Here is a 20,165-nt window from a genome sequence, read left to right as displayed (position 1 = left end):
TGCCAATGGAATCTCAGACATCATCATTATTCATCGATCGATCGATCATCCTTATGGACACATCAACAAGATTTCATTTTGTTTGACAGAGGAAGTAATAAAAAGTTTTAATTATTATATTTTATTTTAATTTTATTTTTAATTAGATGAGAGCAGTGCACCTTTCAAAAAGCAAGAGAAAGTGAGGAAGAGAAAAAGGGGTGTATTTGAGTTTGGTGATGGTGTGGAGGAGTTTGGGAGTGAAGGGGTGCCAGGGCATAGCAGTAATTTCGAGGGTACTGGCCGTGTTGGCGTCGGCAGTGGTGGTGCTGGTGTCGTTGATGCACCAGATCTTTCCCGGCGGTGATGGTCGGAGGAGGATCACCATCTTTGCGGAGGCCAGTGGAGGCTTGGGCGGCGGGGGGAGCGGGCTCTTCGCGTCCTCTTCCAATGGCGAAATAGCCATCGCCGTTACGGCTATGGCCGGCCTCGCACTCGCCGCCACCATCGTCTACTCTTCACGTAGGTAAAGCCGAGAAATAAAATCAAATAAAAAAGGAATCATGAGTTTCGTCAAATTAACCTTCAATTTGTAAACCTAGGAGATTTAGATAGAGCGGTTGGTGTGTAGGTTTTGTGGGGAAATAGAAAGGGATAGATAGGTATACGTAGATGTTGGTACAAAAACAACCGTTGATGAGAGCGCTGAGGCGGAGCCAGACTTCTTTGGGGTCGAATAATACGACGCCGTCTCCTTCCTCGCCATCATCGTCGTCATCATCTTCTTCGTGGATTCCTTTGAGATCGGTTTTGTTAATCGTTGCTTCTTCATCATCCTCGTCTTCCTCACCAGTTTCCTCTGATCGGTGAGTTCTTTTCACTCATTTTCTGTCTTCTTCAAAGCTTTTTGCTTTTTTGGTCCCTTTTTTTTTTTTTGGTTCCTTGATTGACGATTAAATTGCTTTTCCTGGGTTTTCCTTATCGCTCCTCAGATCTCAATTCTGGAAACTCTCTTCCTCTGGTTGTCTTTATACTATCCCTGTATATTTTAGGCACTTGTATATTATCGTCTTTCTAATTGGCCTGTGAAGTGAGGCTTCTGAATATTTGAAGTGAGAAAAAGGGGTGTGGATTCTGGTTCTATTCCCTAAGTTTTGGTCAGAGAGTTTGAGAAATTTGGGATTTACTTAAAGATATCTGGGTTATAATTTAGGGTGAAACTGGTATAAGTTATGATAACTTTTGAAGAAACAAAAGCTAGACTTTTCTTTGATTCAGAACTCTGGTTATTTATAGGAATCTAATCTCTATCATTGGCCCAAAGGTTGAAGTTTTCTTCTAGGAAAAGGAGCTTATACTGTTTTATTGAAGAACTCCATCTTATATCGTACCTTCTGTTGCTTCTTCGCCTTCTGTTGTTAAGTTTTCTGCCTTCTGTTGCTTCTTCACTTTATGTAGTTAAGTTTTCTGATTAGGGTAAGTATTGTTTATTTTTGGTGGAAACTTAGATATCTTGTGTCATTGTTTACAGGGGAAGTCTTAAATCTCCATGGTCAAGAAGGAGAAGGAAACATGCTCTTCTGGCGAAACAGTGGAAGAGTTTGTTTGACGTGGATGGTAAACTCTCTGATGGAGGAGTCAAGTTTTTGAAGAAAATCCGGACTGGTGTATGTTCCTCCTTTAATAGTTATAAACATGTCTGTCAGAATATTTAATCAGTATAACCTTTTTTCATTTCCATAAAACATTTTGTTATGCAATTTGTGCATCAACTTTGGTTAACTATTAAAATTTGATACAGGGGGTTGAACCAAGCATAAGGGCAGAGGTGTGGCCATTCCTTCTTGGATTGTAAGCTTTCTCCTGCTAATACCTGTTTCAAAGAGACACTTGTGATTCATGTATTTCTTTTTTGCTTCTTCTCATTGTCATTACACTTTAGAGATGTCATCTGGTTAAGACCCTAGTGTAGTGGCAGTCTCTATAGGCTTATCATCGCCTTCTCAACATGTCAGTAGTAATCCACACACACACACAGATGGCATCTTTTTTCATGCCTGACACCTGAAGAAGGCAATGAAATTGTTCTTGTGTGCAATTATTAAATTTTACCTTTTGTTAATCGACATAAGTGTTTGTGGAACTTAAAGCCTTAAATGACTCGACTGTGATGATGGTAGATTCTATGTTCCAATAACAGTAAATTCTTGTTGTATTATATAATAGCCTATTTTCTTTTCCTTTTTCTTTTTCATTTTATCTTGGATTTTTCACCTGCTAATATTCCTTTTTTGATGTTTGTCTTTGTAGCTATGATGTGAAAAGTTCAAATAAAGAGAGAGAGACAATTAGAGCTCAAAAGAGGTATATTGATTATCTCATATGGCCTAAGTATGTTTGAGCTGAGGGAAAGGAAATCAAGCGTCTCCCAGACCCTCAATCCTCCAGAAAGTAAAAACAATAAAAAACTAATTGTATTATTAAAAAAATCCTTTAGTGTTGATTCTTCAAAAGTTAAGATTCTATGTCACCCTCTTGGAGAATGATTTAGCAATGATTACTCACCTTAGCTTGAATACAGCCATACTCAAGCGAACAAAGTCCTTTGAAGTCCAAAGGATTTTCAATTCAAAAGCCTGGTATCAGACTCGGATTGATTGGGACTTGGGAAATAATTAGTGAAACATACTTCTCTTGCAGCTTTTGTTATAATATCTAACATTACTTTTACCCATCTGTTTTAATTCCGTATGTCCAAAGAAGCATTTGCCTTGGAAACCTACAGAAATGGTTAAGCTGCTTTGTGAACTATTTTGATAAACATATGTGCGTATGTTCTGCCAATGAGGCATGCATATACGTATTCTTCACTTGGAACCAAGAGTTTTTAGCTCAATGTTCATGCTAAGTAAATGGTGCCCCAAAGTTTCTCTCTATAACGCTCACGAACTTCAAATCTGTATGGTTCAGAGTGTGTAGATAGTTCATTCTATCTGATTTAGGATATCTCCCCCTTTTCCTATCTTGTTCAATTCTATGTTTTGGTTTTGAGTTTTTTGTTAACTGGTTCATGCTTCTGTTCATTGATGTCGCAGAAGAGAATATGTAGAGTTACGGAGACAGTGTCGTCAAATTATAAAACGTGGTGAAAGGAGTTTTAAGTTGAAGGAGATGTCTGGAAACAATAGCAATGAGGATAATGGATATGTCAGTCAAGTGTTAGATTCTCCAAGCTTGGATGAAGTTGCTAGTGCCAGACCTTCTATTTCGATGGAGGTTGCTAGCTTGTCAGGTGAGGTAGTTAGTAAAGATGGTCATAGCGCATATCTTAATACATCAAGGGATTTAGCGGAGCTGGAAGAAGATGACGGTGTAATCACCAATGATAATGCTTCTGAAGATGAAACTAACTCATCAGTTTCTGAGTCTTCAGACGATCCTGAGGACACAAAACCTCTTCTCGGCTCAATGGACACAGAAGATAACAATCCTTATGAGCCTGTTGCTTCCATTCCTGACAAGTTAGAAACTCAGAATGCATCTTATAAAACCGAAAATTTCGCCACATGGCGGAGGATCATACGCCTTGATGCTATACGGGCTAATGCTGAATGGATCATTTATTCCCCATCTCAAGCTGAAGTATCAGAAGAGAAGGCACGAAAACGCGCCGAGAGTGTCGAATTGAAGGATTACGATAATCTTGAGCCATGTAGAATTTATCATGCTGCTCGTCTTGTTGCTATTCTGGAAGCTTATGCTGTATATGATCCCGAGATTGGTTATTGTCAGGGTATGAGTGATTTACTTTCTCCAATTATTTCAGTGATAGAGGAAGATCATGTAGCCTTTTGGTGCTTTGTTGGCTTCATGCGCAAAGCTCGACATAACTTTCGTCTTGATGAGGTTGGAATCAGGAGACAACTAAACATTGTATCTAAAATTATTAAGTGCAAGGATTCACATCTTTACAATCACTTGGAGAAGCTTCAGGCAGAAGATTGTTTCTTTGTGTACAGAATGGTGGTAGTGCTGTTCAGGAGGGAGTTAACTTTCGAGCAGACCCTTTGTCTATGGGAGGTTATGTGGGCTGATCAAGCAGCAATTCGGGCTGGAATTGTAAAGTCTGCTTGGCGAAGAATGAGACTAAGAGCTCCACCAACAGATGATCTACTACTTTATGCAATAGCTGCCTGCGTACTGCAGAGGAGGAAATTGATCATAGAGAATTATAGCAGCATGGATGAAATCATGAGGGAGTGCAATAGCATGGCAGGTAATCTGGATGTCTGGAAACTTTTAGACGATGCTCATGATTTGGTTGTGACCCTCCATGACAAGATTTAGGGTAAAATAACTTTCACCTGATTTCTTGTTCGATCATGTCCGAGTTTCTCTATTTCTTTCTTTTTCTACTTCTTGTTTCTTCGCAGAGGCTCCTGTCAAGACAAAGGAACCCTCGATTTATTTCTCATTTGCAAAAGATGATAGGCAACTTCTATGTGTTTATTTATGGGTTTACTATGTGCATTGCCCTCACTCAGGACTCCCTAGTGAAGTGGCAACCTCTAACAAGATTGTTAGACATACTTATGGTGTCTTTGTTTTCATAACTTGGAAGTCTCTTTACAACGAAATAGCCTAAACCAGTAAGCCATGCAGCTTGACAGGCCACCCAAATTATTCTTGTTTTTTGTCAAAAGACTTGCTTGATTTGGGACTTGAGGTAATCTATGGTTGGTAGTGAATCTAGAGTCAGATTTGAGGCGTGGGATGAAAACCCAGAACACAACGTTGCGTACTTGAAGGGGATAGATCAGTCATAACGCATTTGTGCATAAAATTGGTCACTGAGCTGTTACATACTTTGTATTCTCTAATCAAGATTAATGGTTTTGCTCTTAATGGTCATTTATCAAAGTATTTCCACCGAACTAGATGTCTGTAACAAGAGTCTGTTGGAACACTTCATAAATACCATACTATGAACATTGATAATTCATCTATTTTACTACCCTATATGCAAGCACTAAATCATTCTGGGTACATTGTCGTTTCTGTAGTAGTTAATCGGTTTTTTGTCTTCCTCGTCATTGTGCGGACGTCGTATTTAGGGGGGATCCGTTTTCACAATGACATCATCTCTCTAATACCAATATATTTTCACTTGCTGGTAAACTATCTATTTTTAAAGGGATTGTATAATGTTCGATGGCTTCACCATAATCAGTGTGAATATGAGCTTAAAGTTTTTATAGACAGAGAATACAAGCTCCACAAAGGAAATTGTGGGAGAGTCGAGACAGGAGAATCTTGAAGTTCACATGATGAGTCCCAGATTCTATCGAAAAGATGAATATAAGCAAAAGGCTTCATCAATTTTCCCTTCTCTAATTTTATATTTTTTTATAGAAAAAATGGTACTGATTGAAAGTTTAAAAGTTTGTATCAACTCAAGAATAAAGATAAAAAATTTAAATGCTAAGAGTTTGGGTGCAGAAATACGTCCCGCTAGTGTTTTTATTTCCGCACAGAATTTGTGGTTTTGGATTATTGTACTCGACTCCTCTAGAGCTTTACATGATCTCTGTTATCAAATATGGTGTATTCAGCACCAAGGATATTGATGCATCCTGAAATTCTTGAGCAAATAATATGAGTAGAAACATCCACGCCAATTTTGGGGAATGTATGTTCAAGAAAGGACAATCCAGGCCACGAGTTCAATGTCTTAAGAGAGATGAGTTGGTCAATGATGTCTTGCGTTACAAGTAAGGTTGAGGTTTTCATGGATAAGGTGGAGGTCATTTTGAATCCCACTAGACATATGAGTTTGTACGTTACTTAATGTGATTTATTGTAACGGATATTTGTCTCACTTAATTTAAATTTATAGTAATTTTAGTTTATTGTATTATGAATTTATTGATGTTTGACTCTCATTCTATTCTAATTGTCACAAATTTGAGAGTTAAAATTTGAAATAAGGAAGCACAGGTAGTTTGCATCCAATATGGAGCCATTGTCACGTTAGTCAACAAAGACTCCCTTCGTAGAAGCTAGGAGGAGGGGACTTTATCTCTTAGGTAGAAGTAAGCGGACTATTCATTCCCTATGCGTTAGACCTGCCTCCAATCGGCTTTTGGAAGGGAGCTGTTAAAAAACATGGCCCTTGATTAAGCAACAGGAGAGTAAGACCCTTGTAATCATGTAGAAATAATAACTAAATAAATAAGGAAAAAGATGAACCTTGGACTAAGGAAAAAATCCCAACCACGGATGCCTACTTCAGAATCGAACAAGCGAAAATGAAGGAGAGTGAAAGGAAATGGGGTTCAAAAGTGTGTTAGACGAATTAATTGAATTTTCCAATAAAGATGAAAATAAGCATAAAAGAGGTGCATTTTGAACTGTTGGCTGGTCAATTTCCATGACAAATTTGGTACAAGAAATTTAATCAGCTACACATGGGGTTGGCTGGATAACAATCTAACACTCATGGGCCATTGTGTTGTCCGATTAGTCCCGAGCTAATAAATTTTCATTCCGTCCAACCAAGCATAAATAAAGACACAACGAATGCTACGAATCAAACGTGGTCTTGGGCTGTAACCCGAGTCCATGGCCGAGGGCTGGGCCTGTGATTGCATACTTGTTATCATCAAGCCTGAAAATAATTTCTCTGTTGGTCCACAAAAATATATGAGGGAGAAATTTCGCAACTCAACTAGTCGTTGCATTGAAGGAAGATAGAGATCCCTCTGTTCCTTCTCCCACTCCCACCTTCCAAATCCCAATCCTGTTTTCATCACTATGTCTTCGAATTCCGAGCAAACCGAATTGCAAAATGGATCACCGGAACCTGAACCCGCAGTGCCGCCCACCGATCCAGATCCCCAGCTCCCTGATCCTACGGACCCCGATTTACAACCACCTGAGGCTGAACGATCTAGCGAGGTACAACCAGTTGATGCTGAGGCCTCCAGTTCTGCGCCGGAAGAAGGAATTGTGAATGAATCAAATGGTGCGGACTCACGCGCAGTGCAGTCGAACATAGATGCCGAGGGCAATCGGTCGTTTACTATGAGAGAATTGCTGAATGAATTGAAGAGTGGAGATGCCACTGACAACGATGGAAAAGAGGTTTATACTCCTCATAGGTCAGTAAGTTTCGGGAAAAGTTCCGAATGAGAATCTTTATTCTGGATTTAGTCATGTGCCACTGAAGTTGTGGGATCGAAGGTTAGAATGTGTATCAGATTTAGAAGTCTGTGTGTCAGTACAAGTTCTCAAAAGAAAATGGTTTTTGGGATAGTTAATGCTGGATTAATGGTAGTGTGAGGGAGTCATGCTTTGGTGCAGCTCAGATCTAACTGAAGTTTTAGTAATTGGTTAACTGAATTATTGGTGCTGAAGTGGTTAAATTAGAAACTTAGGTTGCAGGAATCATGGCTTAGGTGTTGAAACTTGAAATTTAAAACTCCTTACTATTAATGTAACCAGTTAAATTCACTTTTACTGTAACTACTGCGAAAAAAATTTAAAAGCTCTGTTAGCAGATCAAAGGTGAGAGACATGGAAGCATTGAAACTTGTTAGCATGTGAGAATTGGTAAATGAGTTGAAGCATGATCGTTTATGAGGACTTTAAGGCTGACAATAGAATAAAACTTTAAGAAATGATGAACAATTTGTTATTGCTGTTTCATCTGTAGTTCCTATATGAAGTGAATTATTGTTATTGTTATTAAGCAGTATGAATCAGCGTAATACTCACTTGCAAGAATAATGTCTGGAAGCTTGAAAAGGAATGGTGAGTAACTTACAGAATTGGGACTATAGTTATAAGTTAATGCATTAGTCTTCATTTACCAAAAGAATATCTGATCGTCTGATATTTGAGTTCCAGGGCATTAGCTTGTGAGTGATGTGAACGTCTTAAAGAGTTAAACTTTGATTTTTTCATCTTTAAGAGAAGTTTTAATCTGCATATCTCCTTCACTTGTCACTCAAAGAATGGCAAAAATAATCCAAGGACACATGCTGCATTGCTATCAACAATCTACTCTGTCCATTATCTATGATTTCATTTCAGATATTCAGATTGATATACTGTTTGTTTGGTTGATACTGCACAGCCGTCATAAATGTTGTGAAATTGATATATTTAGAGAGTTGAACTCCAACCACATGGGTACATGTGCACACTTAAAATGTCATAACTAGATCTAATACTACCATTTTAAATTGCTGCTTGTTTTGTAGTATTCGTTGTCACCTTGATGCATGCAAAAACAATGCTGTATCTACTTGAAATAACGTTTCTCCTAGTCTCAGTATAGCTTTTTCCCACCTACGTCCTTTCAGTGTATATTTGTCTTCTCTTGTGTGCTTTACTGATGTTTGTAGGTTCAAAGATTCTTTGTTAGTACAAGACCAAGCTCCATTCTCAATGAATAACTGCATTTTTCCTTGATTTTTATTCTAGTTGAATTTAAGGATTTACTTGGTTTAAGAAACACTTTTGTTGATTGCTGCTCACGTACTACTTCTGTTGGACATTGTAAGGCTGTTTCAATTATGTAATTCACCAGCCGCGTGGAATTTGATTTGGCTTTACTGTCTGAAATGCAACTGATTCTCTTATTCTTTTTTAATGTGTATTTGTTATGCTCTTCTAGCCAACCTAGCTCCGAACAGCAAATCGAGCAGAACAGTGCTGCTATGGAGTTGATTAATAGTGTCACAGGTCTTGATGAGGAAGGTAGATCTCGTCAAAGGATTCTTACGTTCGCCGCCAGGAGGTAGTTAGCTTGTCTTAAGTGCATTATGTAATGAAACTGCTAATATATCCTCCATTTTTTTTCTTGTTAACTATGTAGTTGGTCGGTTGTCATTCTCCAAATGTCTGAGTGCATCTTCTTCCTCTCCCCTCTTCAGCAAACTCTAGTTAATATCTGAGGGATTCCTTGATCTGGAATACATTACTTAAATTCATATGAAAATTGGTATCTGGTGAAAACTTGGTAATACTAATGCTAGAAGCAGTCTTTTGGCAATCGCAGGACACTGTACACTAAGTCTATTAGCTGCAATGACCTGTCTTTTCCTTTGATCTCTCTTTTTTTTTTTCTTTTCCTCTTCTCTTTTTGCTACTTGATATTCCCATAGAATGTGCTATTTGTCTCCATATATCTGGTTTGTACTCATTTGTCCATTGAACGTGTTCGTGGACTTTCAGGGCTGTGTTATTCATGGATGTTTGTGCATAAGCAAAGTTTACTAGGATGACCTTATCTTTGCTTTAACCATTATGATCTAGCATCTTTTCCCTTGCAATAGCTTATAACACTGAAATATTATTAGTTAATCAGCATATTTTGGCCCGATGTTCAGATATGCAACTGCTTTAGAGAGAAATCCAGAGGATTATGATGCATTGTACAACTGGGCACTGGTCCTTCAGGTTTGACTCGTGCAATTTTAATTAGACTATTTTGAGAATGTGCTTATAGTGTTTTTCTTGCAGTCTAATTTGCTTGGCTGCAAGTAACTTTATGGATAATGGAATTTTTTTATGTCTTGGGCAGTTTGGTTTGAAAATTATTGTGTTTTACCATCGGCTTTGGATCTCCAATTACTAGTATTAGTCATTGGTATTGTAATTTAGTTGGAAGTAGAGTAATCTTTCCTTCAGAAATACAGAGTCAGTGTCTTGAAGCGGCATCTTAATACGGGTATTATGGTTCCATAAATCTTGTACTATGTGCAGGAAAGCGCTGATAATGTGAATCCAGATTCCAGTTCTCCTACCAAGGATGCTTTGCTTGAAGAGGCATGTAGAAAGTATGAGGAGGCTACCCGTCTTTGTCCCACACTGAATGATGTATGTGTAATTGCAGTTAATGGTATTTTAGTTGGTAATGTGTCTGATTTCTGGCTGTTGAATGTTAATAGATGAGAATATGTAGCTGCATAGTTTTTGGTGCACTAGAATAAAATAGAGCCCTACCGCAGATCAAAATTGCCTTCTGTAATGATCATCAAGAGTGTGTTGAATAGTCTGAAGTCTTGCTGCCATGTTCTACTTTTTTTATGAACCATGTATTCGTTTTATTAAAGCATTTTTTGTATGTTATCTTATTTGTTATGAATTAGTAGATGAAAGGTCAACTTATGGTTTGTTCATGATGTTCACTTGGCTTTCTCAGTATCGCCTTTTAGGTTGGGTACTTGTAGAAATTAGTTTCCATCATTCATTTCTTTTATCATGATTTCAGGCTTACTATAACTGGGCTATTGCAATCTCTGACCGGGCAAAAATGCGTGGCCGTACAAAGGAAGCTGAGGAACTCTGGAAACAGGTAAAACTTTTCTTTTGTACTCATTATGTGGCATGTAATGTTTTCATGGCTTGACAGAGGAATGAATCCTTGTGGTCATTATAATCTTTGGGTCAATTTGCTTCTTTATGTTCTTCTGCTTCGGTAATTGATACTTCTGGTCAAACTTTTATTTCATGGGAGTGTTGATGATGTTGAAATTTTTGTAGTCTTATAAATGAAGAAGCTGTTGAAGCTTCGCATATGTAAAACCAGTAGGTTAACCAAGAAAAAAAGTATAATAAAGTGTGGGAGGGAGGAAAGGTAATTTCTATTTGTTTTAATTCTGTCCACGTTACTGTGCTTATGGAATTTGATCTATGTGAATGTATTTTCTGGAGTTTTATGCTCACTGATATATTATTTCATGTTACTAATTAGAAGCCTATTTAATGGATGGTTAACAGTGATGCTGAATAGTTCCATCTTATACCAACTTATGATATTGAGCAGTAGTGCTGTATCTGTCCTTTTCTGGGTGAAACATGTCATTATTGTACCCACTGAACCAAATGTTTATATACACGGACAGCTATGGAGGGTAATGTATTCGTGAGTCTCACCTTCTATGAAGGGTATCCTAACCAAATCTTAGCCATCGAAGCCAATAGGAGTTACGTATATAAACAATGTCTAAGGGTTACAACAAACTAAATGCTGGCTATTTGAACCAGGGCATTGCTCAAAGTAACACTGTTTCCTGCAGTCATTTTCGTTGGTCTGGAAAATTTTGCTCTAATGCTAACTTCCTGTTTAATCTTTCAAACACCTTCTTCACATTCCAAAATTGGCCTTGGAAAGTGATCTTGTTCATGTCTCTCCATATCAGGTAAAATAGCTGCTACCGGACTGGCAGAAAGGATCAATCTTCTCAAGCTACTATATTTAAAAACATTACAAACAAAGGAAATCCATCCAGGCTTATTTATATTAATATCATAAAACAAAAAGAAAAATTGCAAGACTTACTACCCCAATTTTGGAGAGAATTGCAAATACAGTGCGAGTCGTCATCTCAGATGATGACTTGCAACATTTTTTTATCTTTTAATAAATTATGGGAGTCGTCTCACATAATGACTTGGAGTCATTACTTACATGACAACTTCATTTACTTTTTTATAGTTATTATTTATTTTGAACAATAATTAATTTTAATAAACACTAATCATTAATTGATAATTACTTATTATTTTAATTTTTCAAATTATTAGTATTATTTAATAATATATTAATACTTTTAATAAATGAATGTTAATAAAATTTTATTTAGTATTTAATAATTAATAAATATTAATATTAATTAAAAATGGCATGTAATATGATGCCACAAATGTCATTGACGTTGTTGCCGAGTTCTTTCCTCACCACAGGCTTTGTTGGCTCGTTTTGTTCTTAATCATCATTATCGGCATTGTGCTACCGACTTGATGATATTGTAAGCTTGACTCCAACTGATCTCGATATGCACTATATGATGGATTGGCGTGAAACATTGTATCCAGGCGCATATCTTTGAGTAATGCCATTGTCGATGAAGAATCATATTTATCTTGGAAATGAAGAATTCTTCAGATGTTGAGCAAACATATTATAAGAGGCATGTCTGGGATGTGCTGTATTTTAATATTTCAAATTATAATTAGTATTTAATAATACAAAAAATATTTCATACTATATTATATATTTATTTAATATTTAATAATTAATAAATTCGTAAATTTATATACAAATAAAAAAAAAATCAGCTATTAGCTTCATTACTTTGTTGTCTACAACCGCGTCTTGACACATAGATTGACGCGAAGGAACTTGGCTTTCTTGGGATTCTTGTTGGATACAAGTTTGTTCTCTTGCACGTGCTTGTGGCCAATCGATATCATTAGGAATGCATGTAGTTTGCTTTCAACCAAAGATCCTTTAATTGCACGTTGTTATAATGATTGTTATAGTTGGAACACACGTGCCTCAAGCAATATCGGTGCACACTGCAAGGAGGAACGATGTTAGGAATGGTAGCTATCCTTTTCCTATTTCTTTAATTCTTTAGTACACAAATATAATATTACATGCCATTTTTATTTAATATTAATACTTATTTATTAAAAGATTAATATATTATTAAATAATAATTATAATTTGAATATTAAATAATGTTAATTATTAAGTATTAATTATTATGTAAACTAATAAATAATAATTGACATAAATAAATAAATAAATGGAGTTGTCACGTAAGGTAACATCTCCAAGTAGTTACCTTCAATGACGTCTTGGACTTTTTTTTTTAAGAAAATAAAAATTATGGGAGTCGTCATCTGAGACGACGACTTGCAGTGTACTTGCAAATCCCCCCAAAAGGGGTTAGTCTTGCAATTTTGTTTCTTTTAATAATATTAATATAAATAAGACAATCCATCAGGCCATTTTAAATCATCCGAAACAATTTATCCATGTCAAAATCGAGCTACAGAGTTGTTTAGACTATGGACATTCTAAAAAACTGCTCCATGGTTTCATTACTGGCGTTTTAAAAAACACATGTTGCATCAACCTGTTCGTGAACATTCAGCATCTGGTCCTTAGTAACCCTTTCCTCATGTCTACTAGCAATGTCGGAGTGTCTAGGCACGTTAAATCTAGCCCAGACCATCTTATAGCAATGTCTCATCTCCGTGTAACCACTTATATCCACATTTGATAATAAATATCCCATCTAGTGTAGAAGTCTTTCTGTTATTTTGGAAACCTGTTGCAATTTTATCTCTGATTCCAAGTAATTTCCTCCAAATTAACTCATTTTTCCCACAGTGTATCGGATTTCTAAGGAGATCTGTATTTTACTCGAAGTGGAAAATTGGGAAATGGACTACACTGCAATCAGTGCGATGTTGTAGGATATTGCCCATTAAAGTTCAAATATGAATTAATTTTTCGTAGAGAATTGAAAATGGCCCCTTGTTGATATGGTATTGTGTGCTGGTGAATGTATTGTGTGGCAGAAGGAGAACTAATCTAGCACCAGATGTTCCTGGAGAAATGTCTGGGAACACCACTCGCCTTCTCTAATTTTGATAGTTGTGTTCGATGAGAACTCATCTTCTTGTGCATGATTAAGCACATTGTATACATTTACAGTATCTGGTAAAAGTATTATCTGATAATGTAGTTTCCTTCTGCTCCTTAATTTCCAGGCAACAAAGAATTATGAAAAGGCAGTCCAACTCAATTGGAACAGTCCTCAGGTAATATTTTATATCAATTAATCTAACAAAAGCAAATAGGCCCTTGTATTGCAATTAATCAGCTGATAAGCAGTGGTCTCATGTTTGTAGTAGAGTTTATGTTATATTTATCACTGAACTATTTTCTTCCTCATTTTTTTGTTGTTCCACTTTCCCTTTCTGTCCAGTGAATGAATCTTCCTTGAAGCACTTTATTTTTTTCTCTTGATATTGACTAACACTAGGATTAATTTACAGGCACTTAACAATTGGGGACTTGCCCTGCAGGTATAATATTCCATCTGCACCAAACATTATTTTTTATTTTAGTTTTACATGACACATTTTAAGAATGTTTTCTGAAGGTCTTTTTCTGCTCTTGTGATCAAAATTGATGTTTCAGGAGCTCAGTGCTATTGTTCCTGCTCGTGAGAAACAAAAAATAGTGAGAACTGCCATCAGCAAGGTCTGGAATTCATCTACTCAGCTGAGTGCTTGAATGTAATTGAGCATTTACTATTTAGTAAAATTCTGTCCGTGGTGATTACCTAATAGCTTTCTTTTTTGCCTACAGTTCCGTGCAGCAATACAGTTGCAATTTGATTTCCATAGGGCAATTTACAATCTCGGAACTGTACTGGTTAGTTCAACATTTTCCTTCTAATAATTTGGAATATACTATTACATTCACAGAAAAAGATGAAATTGGCTTTAGGAAAATAGTAGGAGTAACAGAAGGATGTGATACACATGGATTTTATCTATGCAGTATGGATTAGCTGAAGACATATCAAGAAGTGGAGGATCCATGAATGGGAAGGAGGTCTCTCCTGATGAGTTATACAGCCAATCTGCTATCTACATTGCAGCTGCCCATGCGTTAAAGCCCAATTACTCGGTATGCATCATACATTTGATGGCCAAGACCTTATTCTTCCTTTCACATCTTGCTCATATCTACTATTTTTACATTAAATGACCTAGGGTTTTGTCCTAGATTATTAGCTAGAGTTACAACTATCAGTATATTCTTCAGATTTCTCCGTATATAGTGAAATCCTGATTTTTTTTCCCTTGCTCTCTCTTCTCCTCATGTTTTCTTATGCCACCAGTTGTCCCTGGCATTTCTTTCACTGCTCATCTTATTGTCATCTGGAAAGCTTTCCATCTTGTGAATGTTTAACTTTTAATTGTTTTCCATTGCAAAGTTGTTGGTATGTTAAGGATTGACCTCATTTATGTTTCTATGTTGTCATACAGGTTTACACTAGTGCTTTAAAGCTTGTACGCTCTATGGTATGCCGTTTCTTCAGCATTTTAATTTTTGACTCCAGTTATTAGTACCCTTGAGTGCTCGTAGTGGCTGAAAAACTGAAATTATATAGGAATTCATCGATAGCTATTCAATATTTTGGTGATCTCACAGCACTCTTGTTGGCAAAATATGTCAAGCTATTATTTCTTTCATCCTTCAATTTACTTGAGTTACAGTATCCTTTCACAACTAGATCTCCTCCATCTACGTATTGGAAATCAATTATTACTGACCTTTCTTTTCCTTCAGAAGAATGAAATTATTTGACTTCTCTTTTATTATTGAAACAGATAACTTAAAAATATATTTAGGGGACAGTTTGATCTTCCATGCTATGCTAGTAGTTCCAATAAATCATTTCTGTTTGGCTACAGGTTCACTGTTGTCTTTCGTTGATGTTTTCAAATTTGCAATTCCTTTCTCCTCCTGTTCATTATTTAAAGTTAATCAATAGGAAATACTTACAAGGTCTTATAAGCCCAACCTGCACAGGGGTCGGCTTTGATTGTTTGGATGAAGGAAACTGTGGCAGGCATTACGCATTATATAATATTCTGGAAGCATGTTTTACACTTTTGTGCATCTTTTTCCAAATAACAGCTCTGAGAAAACTTGTATTTTTCCAGCTGCCTCTGCCATATCTAAAGGTTGGATATCTGACAGCACCACCTGTGGGAAATCCAGTTGCACCTCACAGTGATTGGAAACGCACTGAATTTGTGTTGAATCATGAAGTGCTCCAACAGGTAGGAGTAAAATCTTTGGTATGCCATTAAAGGAGGATTATCATCAATTATGCTTTATTACCAAAATATTATTCTTTGAATTTGACTACTCTGATCATTTGATGGCATCTATTTCCAATTAGCAATTAGAATTGTCTTTCTATTTGAAGGATCCACCTAGGAACTTTAGAAACCTTAAAAGGTAAGACAATGTAATGCCAAGTCCTTCAACTCACAATTGGTTTCACATTACTTTTGTTTCAATTAGTGGTCTTTCCATCCTGAAAGTCCATCTACTTCAACTTTGATCCCTAAATGAGGTTTTTGTCAGACAAATTTGCTGACATTTCAGGAGTTTCCTCAACAATATATCCAGCTATTTTACCTAAATTTACAGCTTTCTTAATCTCACTGGATCCGATTCTTTGTGAGCAATACTATTTACTAAGGTGGAACTTAAGAATCATATTTGTGCAGATTAATGGAGTCGAGCAAAGACATTTCTTACCAAGCCTTTCACCAAAATCAAGAGATGAGATCAGTAGATCTTCCATAAGAATTGAAGTCCCAAATATTATTTCTGTATCAGCATGTGCAGATCTTACGTTGCCACCTGGTGCCGGCTTGTGCATTGACACAATTCGTGGACCTATTTTCTTGGTAAATGTTTTTTGCTTCCTGTGGTATATAAGTTGGAATTTTTTTACTTTCTTTCTCAGAGGTCGTCATATCTAAAGTATCTTCCCTAATTTTGCTCTTTTGCCTTGCAGGTTGCCGAGTCTTGGGAATCTATGGATGGATGGCTTGATGCCATTCGATTAGTTTACACCATTTTTGCACGGGGTAAGAGTGATGTTTTGGCTGGTATAATAACTGCCTAATTTTGTAACTGTAAATTATGAGTGGACACTGCAAATATTTTCTGGAGGCCTTCTATTAGTTTATGAACCAGCACGAGTTTGTTGTTCATGTAGACTTGTATACTAGTTGATCCATTGCTATAAAATGAGGAAGGTTTGCGGAAGTCCGTCAGTGCCATTGTTCACAATAATACTACTGATTATACAAATGCTCAGAATCACCTAATCCGATATTCTTTGGCTCCTCATTCTTTTAGTGTGCTTATTATGAACTATAGGCCAAGGCCATATCATACTGACTCTGTTAATTTAGATAGAATTTACTTTGACAGACTCTCTTATGATTTTGAAAAGTTGTTTTGTGGTGATTATACAATCATGAAGGCTAGGAAACATTTACACTCTAGTTAATATTCATAGCTAATAAAACGGCCTAGGTTGCGTCATCACTTGGCAATATGTGAATACTGAGATCATTTGTGGTGAATTGGTAGTTTTCTCCTATTTTAATTGTTGATGTTACTATCTTCAAATCCTCAGCTGGTTGAATCAAATTGAAGTATATTAGGGAAAATTTGTTTCATTATTTCGTTTGAGGTGGTCTACTTCAACTATTTCTGGCTAACTAGGGTAGTCAATGGGTTGGATTAGGATTGTACTTGTCCTCGAATCGCTTTCTTAAAAGATGTGTTTCTGGTGGCTATGCTGTGAGGTTTAAATCCCACTGATTGTGTGGCGGGGTTTTATATGTATATGTACTGACCAGTCTGAGAAATGAATGTAAATATCTCCACTCTGGGATGAGAGAAGTTGATTCAGCAATAGTATTAAAGATTGTGTACGTTCTGGGAATTTTCTGTTCGTTTTTTTTTTTTTTGTGTTTCGGAGGTGAATTTGTATAATAATGTATGTTTGTAGTTGGAACGATTACAAAATATGAATATACACATATTTAGATGTCCAATTCTTGACCTGGGGATTGGGGTTTACAGGCTGAAATTTGGACATTTCTCAGAAATGATTTGAAAAAGAATATCGAGATCTGAACGAAATCATAGTGAGTATTAGTTATAGCTGAAAGTTGTCAGATGATATAGGTCGAATTATTGAAGTCCGCTATCTCTCAATTAGTCCGACCAATCCTGAGTAGGTAATTGGTTTCGCATTGAATTTAGATTTGGTTTACAAATCCAATTCGGGTGGATCAGATCAGGGGAAAATGAAAGCAACTTCTTGAGATATGGGGTACTTTGTTTGAGATTTGGGATATGTTCAAACTACCTCCTAAAAAAAAAAAAAAAAGAAAAAATTACCTCCCTATCAAGTGATTTACCCTCTTGGAGGAGGGGTAAATTGCTCTAATTTGAAAAAAGTAGGGCGGAAGGGAGTAATTTGCTATTATTAATTTTTTTTCTAAAAAAAAATAATTTGGTATTTACAATATTATATAAGATAAATTGCATTAAATCCAATCATCTATATTCTTAATCAGGCTGCCCTTTTCAAAAGTGGGTTGGGATTGGTTTTTAATTCTCAAAAACAAATAAAATGTTGTATTAATCTAATTTCATTAATTCTAAATTCCGACTACAAGAACACTAAAAATATATATATATTTATAACATGAAAAATTCTGAAAATATTAAATCTCTATACACAGTAAAAAAGGTTCTATGCCATTTAGTGTGACACGAATGCGTCACACTCATAGATGAACACCACGAAAGTTGGAAAATTGAGCAAAAGTGAAAGCAATTCCTCCACCAACATGTTGTGAGAGAGATATTAGAGGAATCCCATAATCACTGTAAAATTACAAAGATCGAATATTTTAAAATGGGAAAAATGAGTGCTCGTAATTATATTATTAAATTCAATCATTTCAACTCAAACTTTCTTGTTAGAGAGTATCTCGAACTCACAGGCTAGTTTTTAAACATAGAGTTCTTGTTTCGGCTACTAGCTTGAATTACTCGTTCACTTCGACAGACAAATCTGTTCACTCAACAACAAAATTTGTAAACACGTGTATGTTTTGTTTATATCTACATATTATACATATATATAATACTTATATAAATTAAAATAATAACATGAAGCAGTTTATACTTTAAGGCTTCATTTACTTTGATGATTGAAATACCTATATCAAAGTGAGTAATACATGTGTGATGTAGAGAGTCACGTTTAGTTGATGAATAAAAATTGGTGGACAATATATCATTTCTTATTCTATTCTTAAACAAACATTTCAAATGCCAAATGAGACAATTTACAAAGAAAATGGAAAATCTTGCTTGTTTCATCACTAATGGCGCTTTGCTCTTAGCAATCATTTTTCTCCCCCTATTTTGCAAAAATTCCATCTTACAACTCATGAGTTCGTATCACATGGTTCAAATTGTCAAGAAAAAGAATATTCCCATCCAACGATCTTGATTGGAAAAGAATTATCATTATCCGAATTGGATTTACTTCTATTTTCTTAAATTTAATGTGAACAAAATTTAGTATGAACAAAATTAATATTCGAGAAATTATTAGGTAATTTCAAGGTGCAATCAACAAAGGAAGAGTTGTAGGTTACCTACAACGCTTCCTAACATTAGAATAAAGTGTGATTTTTATCAACAAAAGTCTAAATAAAAAAATACAAGCAATCCCTTATAATATTGTAAATGAGCAAATTACCCCCTATAAAAAAAATAGCAATTTACTTCCATATGTTTTGAAAATACAACAGTTTATCGGGAGGAGATAAATTACTTCATTTTAAAAAAAGAAAAAATGCAAGCATCCCACCTATGATATTGCAAATGAGCAAATTACCCCATGTGAAAAAATAAATACCATTTACCTTTCTGTATTTTTTAAAAACAACAATTTACCTTCTTATATTTAGTAAAATGAAACGATTTATCTCCTCATTTTCAATATCATAGGAGGATAAATTGCTATCCACTTCTTTTAGAAAATAAGGGGATAAATTATTATTATTTTTATATAAAAGATAATTTACTTATTTATAATATTAGATGGAGTTAAATTACATTAAACCAAAGTCCAAAGGTACTTCCACCTCCTATAGAATACCAATTGTGATGGCTTCTTTCATTGCAAAATATACAAAATCTCAACTAATACCGCATAAGACAACTACTTATTTGATCTGGGCTTTCTTCCAAATTATTGTTCTCTGGAATCGTGTGTTTTTTTAGGTGATAATTCCCTTTTCTTTAAAAAAAAAAAAATACATAGAATAAATTGCATTAAAACACTTGTGTGTTTTTATTTTTTAGCTAAATCAGCGACCAATATTGCACGACAGCAAAATTGCCCAGAGTCGTCACCCCACACAGGCAAAAGCGGCGACGACAGAGTTGCCCCCCAAAAGGCCCAGAGCCGTCGCCCCATCAAGCAAAAGGGGAGACGATGGAATTGCGGGGCGACCTCGCCGTCGCCTCTCGATTCATGTCATGGAGGTTGCTTATTCTTCTCGGGGGACCATTGTCGCCTGATCTATATTAGATCTGAAGCTGGTGGATGAAAGCAGAGGCGGTGGATGGATGGGTCTAATTTTTAATTTTTTGTTTTATATTAAATTTATATATAAATATATACATATAAAATAAATTTAAATTTGAATAAAATATTTTTTAAATTAATTTAATTTTTCAAAAT

The 20,165-nt window shown here is 35.7% G+C and overlaps 2 protein-coding genes across 4 annotated transcripts; both read left to right on the top strand.

Annotated features, from left to right (window-relative positions):
- Positions 142 to 4,568, top strand: LOC105156047 (GTPase-activating protein gyp7). Of its 3 annotated transcripts, none has more exons than XM_011072077.2 (5): positions 146 to 505; positions 1,511 to 1,646; positions 1,781 to 1,830; positions 2,290 to 2,343; positions 3,075 to 4,568. In XM_011072077.2, exons 1-5 carry the CDS (start codon positions 219 to 221, stop codon positions 4,324 to 4,326), a joined length of 1,779 nt encoding a protein of 592 aa, XP_011070379.1. In that variant the 5' UTR covers positions 146 to 218; the 3' UTR covers positions 4,327 to 4,568. The 3 variants fall into 3 exon arrangements, with proteins under 3 accessions (XP_011070380.1, XP_011070379.1, XP_011070381.1); XM_011072079.2 differs by having other exon boundaries at positions 363 to 845; XM_011072078.2 differs by lacking the exon at positions 2,290 to 2,343 and having other exon boundaries at positions 142 to 505.
- On the top strand, positions 6,682 to 16,732 carry LOC105156046. Its single transcript, XM_011072076.2, has 14 exons — positions 6,682 to 7,139; positions 8,660 to 8,782; positions 9,375 to 9,444; positions 9,751 to 9,864; positions 10,259 to 10,342; positions 13,555 to 13,605; positions 13,843 to 13,872; positions 13,988 to 14,050; positions 14,159 to 14,224; positions 14,354 to 14,482; positions 14,845 to 14,880; positions 15,526 to 15,645; positions 16,102 to 16,284; positions 16,395 to 16,732. The coding sequence occupies exons 1-14, from the start codon at positions 6,793 to 6,795 to the stop codon at positions 16,503 to 16,505; spliced, it is 1,527 nt and encodes a 508-aa protein (XP_011070378.1). The 5' UTR covers positions 6,682 to 6,792; the 3' UTR covers positions 16,506 to 16,732.

Source organism: Sesamum indicum, linkage group LG2 (genome assembly GCF_000512975.1).
Source record: "Sesamum indicum cultivar Zhongzhi No. 13 linkage group LG2, S_indicum_v1.0, whole genome shotgun sequence".
Taxonomy (NCBI): domain Eukaryota; kingdom Viridiplantae; phylum Streptophyta; class Magnoliopsida; order Lamiales; family Pedaliaceae; genus Sesamum; species Sesamum indicum.
This window is presented reverse-complemented; position numbering and strand designations above follow the sequence as displayed.

Coding starts and splice junctions, on each gene's coding strand:
- LOC105156047 (XM_011072077.2), top strand. CDS start 219: ATGGTGTGGAGGAGTTTGGGAGTGAAGGGGTGCCAGGGCATAGCAGTA. Junction 1,647..1,780: donor TGAAGAAAATCCGGACTGGT/GTATGTTCCTCC, acceptor AATTTGATACAG/GGGGTTGAACCAAGCATAAG. Junction 1,831..2,289: donor TGGCCATTCCTTCTTGGATT/GTAAGCTTTCTC, acceptor TTGTCTTTGTAG/CTATGATGTGAAAAGTTCAA.
- LOC105156046 (XM_011072076.2), top strand. CDS start 6,793: ATGTCTTCGAATTCCGAGCAAACCGAATTGCAAAATGGATCACCGGAA. Junction 14,225..14,353: donor ACAATCTCGGAACTGTACTG/GTTAGTTCAACA, acceptor TTATCTATGCAG/TATGGATTAGCTGAAGACAT. Junction 16,285..16,394: donor TTCGTGGACCTATTTTCTTG/GTAAATGTTTTT, acceptor TTTGCCTTGCAG/GTTGCCGAGTCTTGGGAATC.